Source organism: Urocampus carinirostris, chromosome 5, assembly GCF_059441175.1.
Source record: "Urocampus carinirostris isolate Australia breed hairy pipefish chromosome 5, RoL_Ucar_1.0, whole genome shotgun sequence".
NCBI lineage: Eukaryota > Metazoa > Chordata > Actinopteri > Syngnathiformes > Syngnathidae > Urocampus > Urocampus carinirostris.
This window is the reverse complement of record NC_142353.1, coordinates 29,877,010-29,890,743: the sequence shown is the minus strand read 5'-3', so window position 1 is coordinate 29,890,743 and position 13,734 is coordinate 29,877,010. Positions and strand designations below refer to the sequence as shown.

General features: G+C 42.3%; 1 protein-coding gene across 4 annotated transcripts in view; it reads left to right on the top strand.

The window, feature by feature from the left end:
- Positions 1–13,051, top strand: part of lzts1 (leucine zipper, putative tumor suppressor 1) — a 39,994-nt gene extending 26,943 nt beyond the window's left edge. For 3 of the 4 annotated variants that reach the window (XM_088335133.1, XM_088335135.1, XM_088335134.1), the window contains exons 2-9: positions 1,763–2,033; positions 3,374–3,487; positions 6,416–6,569; positions 6,659–7,044; positions 8,710–8,883; positions 8,955–9,083; positions 11,096–11,269; positions 12,319–13,051. In XM_088335133.1, coding sequence (XP_088191259.1) covers positions 1,812–2,033; positions 3,374–3,487; positions 6,416–6,569; positions 6,659–7,044; positions 8,710–8,883; positions 8,955–9,083; positions 11,096–11,269; positions 12,319–12,768 — 1,803 coding nt within the window. In that variant the 5' untranslated portion in view covers positions 1,763–1,811 and the 3' untranslated portion in view covers positions 12,769–13,051. Of the gene's footprint in view, positions 1–1,762; positions 2,034–3,373; positions 3,488–6,415; positions 6,570–6,658; positions 7,045–8,709; positions 8,884–8,954; positions 9,084–11,095; positions 11,270–12,318 lie in introns of those variants that run through there. The other variant, XM_088335136.1, reaches the window with a different exon arrangement.
- Positions 13,052–13,734: the final 683 nt, after the last annotated feature.

Sequence of the window (13,734 nt, the reverse complement as noted above, 5' to 3'; positions counted from 1 at the left end):
AAACGCAAAAAAATGTGCGACGAAGGAATTAACTCTGTATCTGATGATGAATTGGACTTTGAAGGAAATTTTATCAATCCATTGTAAATATTATGTTGGTACTGTGTCACTAACAATGATTAATTTTAGCTGAAAAGAAGAGAAAAAACATTTTACACTGATTTTGACACCGAAAATACACGAATAAATGGGTTATTTTGAACGTATTTTTTGTTTATGTCATTACACATAAAAGGGACATGAATGTCATGCACAAAGCCCCATATCAAACAAATCGGTCCGGCAGGGTATTTGATAATCAGAATTATTGAATTCAATATTTATTTAAACTCATTTATCTACAAGCATTTCCCGCATGTACTACACAAACAGTGCAATGTATCCACTAATCCCAAATGACCCTTTTAAGTCAAATGTGACATGATTAAATACACTTAAGTCCGAGCTTTTGTTGCTGAGGTCATTATAAAGTGGTGAGTGGCTGAAGACCAGCTGGTTACTTGGTGTAGGGATAACCGGAGGGGGTCTCATTTTCCCTGTTAGCCCCTCACTCTCCTCCGAGGGTCAAATCATGTCTCACACTGCATCTGGGGTCCTCATCTTTAACCACATCACTTGCACTGCCAAGAGATTCTTCATCAAAAAATTGTGGGGGGAAATGGGGTTGGGGGTGCAAGTGGTCAGTCAATAATATTCTAATTTGTTCCAAAGTGGAGCACAAAGGGCTTTTGAGTCAGATCCAACAGTTAAGCCATAAATCTAGACAAAGCCCGGGCGGGAAGCCAGCTTTTTCTTTTTTCTTTTTTTTTTCTTTTAATAGCGGCATGTTTACTTTTGCAAATGAAAGCACACCTGCTCCAGATGTCGCCTTCCTCAGCGAACGGAAAGCGATGGAGCTAAATAAACAGTGGTTAAAATTGCTTCGAAGGGGGCACCTGCATGAATTTTAAGATGGGAGGGGAAAAAATCATTCTACAACTGTACAACACCACAAAAACCAAAGTCATATTCGACTTCAGGAAGAAAAAACACGAACCTTACAGAAAATTATCGGTTGCTCTCTGCCGAGTGTGGAGGAGATTGCGCGACACCAGAAAGGAGAATCTTACAGAGTCATCGACACAGCCAAAACAATCATTGATTGCTCTATGTTCATTTTGGAGGACATTGGAAGGTAGCAGAAAGAGGAACCTTGCAGGGTCATCAACACAGCCCAGAAAATCATCAGTTTCTCTATACCCACTGCGGAGGACATTGCACAGTAGCAGACATGAAAACCTTTAAGTCACCAACACAGCAAAGACAATCATCAGTTAACCTCTACCCTTTATGGAGGATATTGCATGGCACCAGATTGAAGATCCTTAGAGATTTATCAACATAGCCCTGGAAATCATCAGTTGCTCTCAGCTCACTCCAGAGCACATTGCAAGGCGGCAAAGAGGAGAACCTCACATACAGTCATCAACACAGCCCAGAAAATCATCAGTTGCTCTTTGCCCAGTCTGGAGGAAATTGCACGACAGCAGAGAGGGGATTTTTACAAAGCCATCAGCACATCCCAGAAAATCATTGGTTGCCCTCTGCCAAAATTGAAGCACATTGCAAGAGAGCAGACAGGGGAGCTTTACAGAATCAACATAGCCCAAAAAAACAGTTGCTCTCTGCAGGAGGACATTGCCAGCTCGCGCTACTGCAGCAGAACTTCAGATATTATAAGACTTCAATCGTGTACATTACAATTCTATTCTCTTTTTTGCAGATGAACTTCTCCCATGGGGTCTTGAGCTGAATCACCCCTGGACTGGAACATGGGGAGCGTCAGCAGCCTGGTGACCAACGAGGGAGTTGACGGTAAACGCTTGAAAGCGCCAGAGGCGAGGTCGAAAAAGCAAACTCATAACGGAGGTTGCAGCCTTGATGGCTTACTGAAGTGTGGCTTCGCTCAGGCTTCATCCTCCTCCCCCGTACGACTCCCCAAAGGCCTCTCGCACTCCCGCTCAGGACGGAGCGAGGACTTCTTCTACATTAAGGTAGTTTTTTACAGTGATCTCTCAGTACTGGATCATAATCCGTTGGGATCGGTGTTTGAACACCAACATTTGAATGTTTTGAACGAAACATTTTTGCCCGTACAAAGTAATGGTCTTTGATTTTATTTGTCCCTACGCATCTTTACGTAGAGCAAATACGCCCAGCACAAACATGACGTCGGTTCAAATACTGTAACTCGCTTGGGAATGGATGGAACGACGGTGTCCCCTCTTGGACAGTTCCCGGACATACCAATTTACCATGTAGCATAATGAAATCTGATAACATGAAGCTTTTAATGTAATTAAAACATCCAAGCCAATTTATTGATAAAATAATGTTCTCACCGTAAGGAATTATGTCAATTGGAGGGACATTCTCAAGTACAGAACATTACGCAAATTTCTCACTTCAAATATAGAACACTTTTACAACTTTTACTGTACTTCTGAGCAGCAGTTTGATGGCAGACACTTGTACACCTTTTTTTTACTTCGCAATAATTTGTCAACTTGATGGTTGTCCTCGCCATTTTTTCCTCTTCTCCTTTTTCGTCTCATCGCTAACTTTCCCCAGAAAATAGGCAACAAAACGCACGACTGTAATTCCTTGTTTATCGCGGTTAATAGGGACCAGAACTCCCTGAGATATGCAAAAATCCACAAAGTCCACTCCCCCATTTCTGACACGATCCCTGCCGGCTTGCACTCGCAGCAATAGTTGACCTGGGACAATGGTTTGCAGCCGCACAGGTGTTGTTTATTTAGGGGAAAAGAACAGCTCTCTCAGCCCCCGCTCGAAGCAATGGTAGAGTGGTGATAGTGGATCACGGCTATAATTGTGCAAAAGATCTTAGGTGGGCCAAAGAGGGATGATTCAGCTTCCCAAACCAAAAAAATGAGCTCTCCCTGCACTTACTCTTCGCATTGGTTTACTGGGGATAATGGTTCGCGTTCACAGTTGTGCATTTAATTTTAGGTGGGGAAAAATTGCACGCCTCTAGACGAAAGTTCCTTCTGCTGGTCCCTGCTTGTAGCAAGATGGGATTGGGCGTAACGGATCGCGGACGCACAAGTGCAGTTCCTTTCTTGGTGGATAAAACAGCCTATAAGAGCCCCCAGGCCCGACTTGCACCAATATTAGATTGGGGATAATCGATAGCGGTGTATTTTGCACTTAAGCCGCAAAGTACGAAATACAAAATAGCTTTCGTTTGAATACCGAGGCAAAAATGACTCAAACTATTGGGTCGAATACAGATTTGTCCGAATACAGGGTCGTTTGAGAACCGATGTATCACTGCTACTTGGTATTAAACAGTGCATGCACTTCACATAAGGTGAGCCACAGACCAAGGCCAGCACACCAGAGAGGAGCCTCGATGGAGGATTTTCTCGGAGGACAGAAATCCGACGAACGACCGAGAGCGGCGCTCATGTCAGGGACCGACGGGGTAAGGACAGAGTGATCAATTGTCGCTATTCAAACAAAGCCCATTTACTTGGCAAATGTTCAGTTCTGTCCAAGTGTTTGTTTGCACCCGGCGGCTACCTGAAACGTTTATCAAAGCACAGACAAGAAAAATAAATCAAATTCAAATTGGTGCGGCGATGTGGTGGAAAGCAATTTTCTTGTGACAATGACTTAATTCTTTTTTTTTTGAAGAGCAGGTCTATTTCAGTGGATGTATGACATTATTGTTTTTTACACATTTTTTTCAGGCATGTTTCAAAAAGCAATTATTTCAAGTCATATCCATGTCTCACAGTATGTCATTAAAACCATCTTTTTGTTAGGCAATTAAGAAATGATCGCAATTGTTTCAGTGTTTCTGATGTCAATCATTCTCCTGCCTACTCTTTAGCAACAACAGTCCAATAAACATGTGACAAACAGGCATTGTAAATTTATGAAATGGCATCGGACGAGATACAACAAGCAAACTATGAGGGCCCAATGGGACCCAGTGAGAGAACTCAGACCCCAAACTTCCATCACGTGCTATCTTGCAACCTAACTAGTGATTGCAACAGTTCTGTTGTTGTGACCATGGCGTATCTGGCAACATTAGCAAATGGAAAAAAAAATAATCAGTCAACAGGGGCGGCAGTAGCTCAGGAGGTAGAGCGCTCGTCTTGGCATCAAAGGATCCCAGTTCGAATCCCGGCTCGTCCGTGTTACATGTCGAAGTGTCCTTGGGTAAGACACTGAACCCTTAATACCCCCAATAAGCAGGTTAGCGCCTTACGTGGCTGCACATTGTAAAGCGCTTTGGGAACAGATCATTTCATTTCAACAGCCAACACTTCTAACCCTCTCAAAAAGATGAGAGAGGCCTGTAATTGTCCATGTGCTTGAACATGCCCAGGCCCGAATGAAGTGTAATAGAGGGCACTTGAATCTAGCACGGTAATGGGGGAATTTGAAGAATATGGTATCTACTGTGAAGCATCATGCTGTTTATTTTGCAAAAGGACCAGGATGACTTATCCGTGTGAAGGAAACAATGAATGGGGACTTATATGATTCGATTTTGAGTGAAACCCCATCAGAAAAGGGCAATGAAGATTAAACATGGCTGGTTTTTCAGCATAACAGTGATAAAAAGCCTCGTCCTCGTTTTAAGGGATCTGTAGAGTCTGTAAGAGAGACAGAGGCTCTTTCGAACAATTTCTGTTCCAGATTTTCTTTTCCGGAGCACTCTCAGGAAATTTAGCCTTCTCCGTCACAGCTTTGGTGTTGGCAGACCAGAAGAGGTCATCGGAGATGTAACCACCTGGAATTTTGAAATAGTGGACTCTACAAAGTCCCGATTGATGCTCTTGCTCCTGAAGTCGAGTGTGACTTCCCATAAGCTGCTCACATAAATCAAAGAATTGACAGGAAGTAGCCTTGCCACTGAACCTGTCTTCCGGGAGCTCCATTAGGCTCCATTAATGAGTCGGACTTTTAGAGCGCACTCGTCAAAAAAAGGGAAAAAAACACTCCTTGTTGATTCAAGAAAGAAATCTCGGAGCAGGTAGCAGACATTTTTCACATCTTTTAGGATCACCTCTTTCCAATTTAATAGCCTGCAATGCCCTGATGTACTCGGCAAAGTGATTTGCATGTACTGACAATGAGGTGCTGTAATGACCTCCTTCTAAAAGCTTTAAATGCTTCAAAGCACCTCAGACCAAATTCGTAACCCGTAGGAAGCTACTTCAGGGTCCAAAAGAGATTGGTGAGAAAGGCAAGAGATTTATTTTTGAAAATCAAAAACGGCATCCCATATCCCAGTCATGTAGTCTGTGAGGAGGAATGCTGAGCTCACTTTACCTCAGCATCCCGGATTATTAACAACCCGGTAAGGGCTATTCATCTTCCTGCTGGCAGCAGATGAGGGGTAGGGCGGTGGGGTTTACAGGAGGGAGGGGTGGGGTAAATAGGAAGGAAGGTGCAGTCTGGTACCACTTGTCTTTTTCTTGGACAATGCAAAGAAAGAGAGAGAGGGATGGTGGCCTTCAAGGAAATGTGAATGCTGAACAGCCACATTTTCTTTACAGTTTATTAAAATGCAATGTAGCGTAATGCGAATACAACTATGAAATACAGAGTTCACAGACTGGAAAGATTTCAGAAAGGACTGTCAGTTCACATTAGACCTGTTCCGGATAGAAGAAAGATTTATGGTCGCTTGTGTGTTGACTATGTTTTTTACTGAACAGCTCGAATTTGCTCAAGTGTAGCATAGTGACTTAAGGTGAAAAGAACACTGCACCCTGCACCTGTTTCCAATATTTGAAAGAGCATATACAACACAGAAGGGACAAAGAAATCATTCCAGCTGAGATCCACCAGCGAACCACAGCAGATATATCAATATTTCATATTGTATCTTCTGTTAAAGTACTGATTCAAGAACTTCCAGGGTGGTCTTGTCAGGTTTTTGAGGGTGGGGCCAAATGCAAAGGAGCAAATCGAAGGAGGGAGAGCTCTAAAGGAGCATGTTTTAATCAACAAAAAATAAGGTACAAAGTAACAAATGTCACTAAAAACAAAAAGAAAGAAACTCAAATCAAGGAACCAACCAAATAACAACTAATCCTGCTACAAACAAGACCGATAACTCGGACTAAAACAAGCTTCCCTGCCAAACCTCCTTGGCCATGTCTGTTGTTTACATTGTAACAGCCTTTGGCGGTATGTGTAAAGAACAAGTAACAGAATATAAGCAAGACGGAAATGACTGGACACAACACGATAATGACCCAACAAGAGCTGAAAGAAAGCTTAGCTATAGGCAACAGCTAAATGGACAATGAAGTAACTATATACAGTATATATTTATATATAAATGCTGGCAGAACATTTCTGAAAGTGTGTCATTTCCCTCTCCTAGCCTACTGCTGAGAAGTCACTGGTCCGATCCAACGTGTACAAGCCTTTAAATCCCAGGACTGTAACCTCTGCAGACGTGCAGCGCAACAGCCTAGACAACCTCCTTAGCCGACTCCACCAACCCAAGAGTCCAGACCTCCAAGACACATCCTCCGGTCTCTGTCCCCATGGCACTGATATCCATCAAAACGTTGTCTGAATTCCAACCACTGCTTGAATGATTCATCCCCACCTTTCTTTTCAGGGAACCTGTCGGACTCTGGTCGCAACTCCATGTCAAGCCTCCCCACCCACAGCACCAGCGGTAGCTTAAGTGCTTCAACGGGCCCCGTCATTCATTGTGACAGGAACTCCACTAACCCCAACCTGCAGCTCAAGGGAACTCTGTCCAATTTGTCCCCCTGGGTGAGCAGCGGTAGTCAAGACGGCGGTTCCGGAAATCGTTTGAGCCCGGGGGGCTTGTCATCTAAGGCTGTCAGTGACGGTGGTTCCCCACTAGCTTCAGACCGGCCAAAACGGCTCTCTGAAACGGAGGGGGGGAGTCGGTCCCCTCTGACTATGGATGAGTCGCTCATTGAGACGCTGGAACAAAGACTGCTCGAGAAAGACACTGAACGGCAGGACTTACAGGTATGTTCTAGGACAAGGGTGGTCAATCTTTTTGGGCTCTAATGATTTATTGATTTATTCATTACCAACCATTACAGTTTAATACAAGGGGTTACCAATGCACTGTCCATGGGGACCAGGTAGCCCCAAAGAACACTTGAGTATCCCATATTAGAGACATAACTCATGCACAAACACCCGATTTTTGGGGCCAGGCAAAAATAATTTGTTGTATAGTGGGGAAAATGCCAAAACCCATAAAGTAAAAACATTGTTTGGCATGGTTGCCGTAATCCTGAAGGTCGATTGTAATAATATTACGTTTTTTTTCCGTTTGTCAGATCAAATTTAAAAGCCTAGGCGGTATATGGCCCACAGGCTGTAGTTTGCCCATTCCTTTCCTATGCTCTTCTCACCGAACCAAGTTCATAACCTCATCTCTTCCGTCATCATTATCAGCCTTCTCTTGGGTCGTCCTATCGCTCTCTGACTGGCAGCTTCATTGCCATCATAACACTTTTACCAACATACTTACAATCTCTCCTACAAACCATCAAAGTTTGCTCCAGAATCTTATCCAATCCGATCAGTCCTAAATCTCACTTCCTGCAAATCTGCCAGTGACCCACTCCAAAGAAATTGAACTGTCTAGCAGCATCTGAATTCTAAATCACACCATTCCTGGATATTGCCCATAAGAAAGAAAGACCAATGTTGCAAATGGCTTTTTTTCTGTCATATTTTAAATGATCTTTGAAAAGTCCTCCTCAGTTTATTTGCAATTTCACCTCTTTTTTCACTTGTGGTAGTCTTATCTTGTAGTTGTAGGTGTTTTGGGAGAATTTTCTACCACAACAAAGCTAAAAAAGCTTACCCTGGAGATGAGTATTTGAATCAACTGAAGTAAACCTCCAAAACATGCAGGACTCTTGCCCTCAAGGTTTAAGATTTTCCCGGCCCTGTTTTTATTCCATCGAATAACAATGGAACTATGTTGTGGGTATTGTACTCAAACCAATACCTCACATAAAGGTAACACTGACTTCATTTTACAGTTTATGTATATTTTATAACCTCGTGACCAAGTATAAAAAATGTTAGCTCAACTCCAAACTATTTCTGGAAGACAGAGCAAGAATTCAAAAAGAAAAAGCTTTAAAACTTACGATATATCTTTAAGGTAGAAGAGTCGTAAACCCTCGTTCTCAAGAGACAGATCGTCCCTGTTTACTCTCTCCAAAACAATTGATTTCATGCACTGGAGAAAATGCTAGAAATACTGTTAAGTTTTTAGACCAATCGGAATTTTCCAATACAACCATATACAAATACAAATTGTTAGGAATTAAATATTAAAATGTACCGTTTACCAAATTGTTCGAATTAGTTATCTGACTCCATTAACCAAACACAACCTACATTCACCTAACAATGCGCGCTCATTTCTTGAAGGAAAAGATGGACAAGAGACCGGCATTTCCACACAGGGGCAGATTTAATTTCTTAAACAAATTAACTAAGTGAACTCCATCGAATATAGCCGAATTAGTGTCGCTACAGTCTCTGTCAAGCCTCCTCTCTCGTTTTCTTGCTTTCTCGTCTCGGCCCACGTTTTTCCACAAGCTTAACAAAAAATGGATTTAGTTTGCTTTACATATCCTTGCTGAGATTTATCCTATTTAACAGGTGAGCTACGAAGAAAAGGAAACGTCTCCCGGAAAATTATTGGAGGACAGACAAAAATTTAACGCCGAAGAGATGCAGGACTTGAACCACAGATGCTCTTCGACGTCACAAAAAACCTCTCCGATTTCCGAAAACAGCAAGCAAGCTCTGCAGATGCAGCTCATCAAACTGCAGGTAGGACCAACGTGACTATTCGCCAACGTGTGTCACACACGGCAAGGTCATAAAAATCGAGGTTTTTGCAGACAGAAAATGACAGACTAAAGGCGGATGTTGCTCAGCTGAGTCTGGAAAGAGATCGCTCTGAGCGAAGAGTGAAGGCCTACGAAGAGAGCGCGCAACTCGCCCCGACGCTTGAGGAAACTCAGTGGGAGGTAAGGAAAGAAAACATTTACCAAAATTAACAAGCTAGAAGTCGCTCCACAGCACCAGTGATTTAATGAAATATGAAGAGGTAAAAAATGTAAAAGGTTGCATCGGACTATAAGTCGCATTTTTTATGTCAAGGATTTCTCACACCAGTTAGATATTAGAATTTCTCGAAAAATCACAATGACCCCTCACTTTTGAGGTGTTTTTAGGACTGATCCGTGAACTACTCAGGTGTTCTTAGGGGTCTACTTGGTGTCCACTGCAACCACGTTAGCGATCCCTGGCATACAAAATAATTTCTTAATAAAAACCAAATTCTTGCTTGTGGAATAGAATGATATTGTGAAATGATAGATGTGTTGTTAAATGTATCATACAGTTTGAGAGATCTTTTTAAAACAAAAATAGAAAGCAAAGTAGGACTCCTTAATCGTTCGACTGAAAAATCTATGAATATAAAATGTGAATACTGGAGAGAAATACATCAAAAACCCAGCAAGTGCTGAAATGGAAATATGTTTTCACAGTAGAATGCTGTAATCCCTTATTCATTGTTAATGTGGACCAGAACTATGCAGAAAAGTAGGACCCCCACACAAATTTTTAACGTGTGCTATGCTGGTCCTGTTCGCAACAAATTGAGATGAGATTGGGGATAATGGATCGCGGCTGCAGGGGTGCTGTTCATTTCAGGCGGAAGGAACAGAAAAAGTGACCTCCCGCGCATGAAACAAATACGCTCTCTCAGCCCTTGCTCTCAGCAATAGTCGACCGGGGATAAGGGATCACGGCCAAAACCAAGGAATTTCCTTTTCTGCGGGTCAGGACAGCACACCTCCTGACAAAAGTAACATCTGCCAGTCACTCCTTGCAGCAGTATGGGAATAGGGATAATGAATCGCAATCGCATCCGCAAATTACTGGCCAGAGCGCCCCACCTCCCACAAATGTGCCTTATGTCTTTGATTGCAACAAAATTGGATTAAGGGTAATAGAACGCGGCTCCACAGGCATTCTTCATTTTAGGAACAAAGAATGGAAACCAGAGCATAACAACATTATTTTCTCACTATGGCTCCTGCTCTCAGCAATCCTTGACTGAGTATAATGGATTGCAGCCACAACTATGCTTTCCATTATGGGCGGGCCACAACACCTCCCAGGATAAGTGCCTCTTGCTGGTCCCCGCTTGCAGCAATATAGGATTGGAGATAACAGATTGTGGCTGCATGAGTGCAGTTTGTTTTGGGCAGAAATAATGGGAATAAAAGAGCTTCCACGCATGACACAAATTTTGATCTTTAATTGATCAAGGCCACAACAGTTCATTTAATCGTAGGCTGGCCTAAATGACGACTCTCCTGACAAAAGTGCCTTCAGTTAGGCCATGCTCTAAAGTCGGCCAGGCATAATAGATCACGGCCACAGCCATGCATTTCATTATAGACAAGCCAGAATGGCATGCGTTCTGACAAAAATGCCTTCTGTTGGTCCCCGCCTGCAGTAATATGCGATTGGGATAATGGATCCTGTCTGCACCAGTGCAGTTCATTTTAAGCGGAAACAACGCAGGAAAAAGAGCCACCAGGCTTGATAAAAGTGTGCTTTTCTGGTCTTCTCATACAGCAATATGTGATCGGGAATAACGGATAACAGCCGCATGAGTTAAGTTCATTTGAAACGGAAATAACGGCAAAAAAGAGCCACCTGGCATGACAAAAGTGAGCTTTGCCGGTCCCCCCTCACAGCAATATGCGCTCTGGGATAACGGATCATGGTCATGCAAGTGTAGTTCATTTTTTGGGGAAATGATGGCAAAAAAGATCCACCTGGCGTGACAACAATATGTGACATTAGATGGCGAAGTATTTGTTAACACGCACTTGATGCACTGAGACTGCAAAGTACAAAGTATGGATAAAAGTATTGCACCTAAAATTCGTGTAAGAGTTCCCCCTTTGTCTTACATTACACACAAGAGCAAGACCCTATGATCTTTTCTGTACTCATGCAGGTTTGCCAGAAAGTAGGCGAGATCTCGCTTCTGAAGAAGCAGCTTCGAGACAGTCAGGACGACGTCAGCCACAAGCTCAACGAAATTGTCAGCCTCAGGGCCCAACTCAAGGAATTTACAGCCAAGGCCGAGCTTCTCCGAAAGGAAAACAAAGATGGCGGTGGCCAATCACAGGTAAGCTTCCGTTCCGAATCCCATTACACGTTTAGCTTACACTTCAAACAGGGAACGACTAGCGGTACTTACTCGGATTACAAGTTCTACGAGTTCTCATATATACTGTAATATCACTCATCCAGGATATTCTGATGCCGCACAGTGGGACTTGTATAACAGACACAAATCCCGGTTTACACGCAAAAAAATCTTCATGCCTATTCTGTTAATTTCTCCTGGATATTTTTGTTCTTTTTATACATTTTTGTTGGGCCTGGTGGCTCTTTTTTGCTGTTATTTTTACCTAAAATGAACTGTACTCATGCCACTGCAATCCATTATCCCTAATTATCCCCATATTGCAGAAAAGAGGATCTACAAAAGGCCTAAAACGAAATGCATGGTTGTGGCCGCCATTCATTCTCCCAAGTCGACAATTGCTGAATGTAGGGGCAGGCAGAGCACTAAAATGGACTGCACTTGTTTGTACTATATACATTGCATTACATTAGATTTGCATTACAATATTTGCACAACGTCTCTCATTATTTTCTTCAAATTTTATTTGAATTGATACGAGGTATAATGTGAATTTTGACGATAAAATCTGACTCACGTAGGAACCAGCATCTTAGAAATGAACTAATGTGTAGACTCTTGCTGGATTTCCAGGGACATTTCTGTCTCATTTCCTGCCCCCAAGATGAAAATCCCAATTCTATCCATCCATCCATATGTAGTGTAAGTCTGTCTTTCTAGTAAGCACAACTTGTAGGAAAGGTTGCAGCAATGGAGCCCTCTTTTAGAGGGACAACAAACAATTTTTTGATGGTTATTTGTTTGTCACGAGTCATGTAAAAAAAATCATCGTAATTACTCAATTCAGCTTCAAGGAAACTGTTCTCCGATTGGTTTGTGTGTACTGCTGCTTTAAAGGTAACCCCAAAATTCTGTGATTTATAATGTAATCCATATTGACTAATAGAAAAACCCACAACGCACAAGATTGTGAAATACGAACTGCAATACGGCAAAGGAACACTGTATTTATTTCTCTTTCTATTCAGGTGTACCAAAACGAAATCCAGAACAAGAAAAAAGCCAAAGACCAAAATTCAGATCAACGCACTTCACAATCACAACCTTGCGGCCAAACACAAGTCACAGAACGAAGCGCTGCCACCCGTCAGCCCGAAGGTCTATGCTCCGAGGAACTTCTCCAGAAAGAAGTGGAGAGACTAAAGCAAAAACTCAATGAGGAGAGGGCGGCCCAGGAGAGACTGGCGACCGGTTTCGATCAGGAGAGGCAAACGTGGATCAAGGAAAAGGACAAGGTCATCAAGTACCAGAGGCAGCTCCAGATCAACTACCTTCAAGTGCACAAGAAAAACCAGGAACTGAACCGGCTCATGAAGGAGCTGAATGCCGAGCTGGAGACCCGGACAGAGCTTGGCCTGGATCTTAAGTACAGCTCCGGGTTACAGACCTATGATGATGTCATTGCCACTGAGATATGACTGTCTGCTTTACTTTTTTAATGCAAACAGATTAGCAGCTATTGCTAACACCAATCCTAATTGTTGTTATTTTAAGTCATGTTTATTTGAAAAGCCCTTAATCACAAAAAGTCGCAAAGGGCTCTACAGACCACCATGACCTGTTTATTTTTACCTGGGGATTTTTTGGTTTTTAGCTTTAGTGAAATTTAATCAAAAAAATCAAACTTCAAAATCAATCACTGTGTGTTGTAATGTTTTAATTTATTGAAGTTAAAATTATTTTGTAAGGATTTTTTTATACTCTGCATGTTGTTTGTCATTAAAGTCACATTTCTGTTTCTAAATTTTTGTCAGAAATGATATTTGCTCTTGCTGGAACACATCCCAGAACTGTGTCCCTCATTACAGCACTCTGAATTGCTCCAAACACATTTAGCCCAGAACTATAGATACCATTTCCTCGTCCGTTGCAAATAAATTATGATACTTCCACGATAAAATTAAAAAAGGATATTCATTTCATGAAAACAATTATGTAGTGTTGTAATTTTCCAGTTTTAAGATTCAATTTTCTGAAACCAAAGGTGTCTAAAACAGGGGTCACTTGTTTCAACATACATTTTCAAATGTGTATATACATAAACAAATGCATGAATTGGTCTTTTGAGCACGGGCTGCAAAATGCCTAAGGGTTCCAGAGACAGTCGTCGAAATCTAGGCAAGTTCTTATCCAAGGATCCAAATCTTCCTTTTTACAAACTGGGCTCCAGTTTTGTGTCTGGAAATCATGGGTTGACAAGTGCCAGTACGGGGGAATACATCACCAGTAAGTACCATTGCAAACTGCTGGGTAAGGTGTGCAGAGAAAACAGTCCATGAAACTGTGACTTTGAACCCTGGGGAAAAGAGGTGTGCGGGACTCAAAGACAGTTAGCCTGTTAAACTGTAACTTTAAACCCTGGAACAAGAGGTCTGTAGTACTGC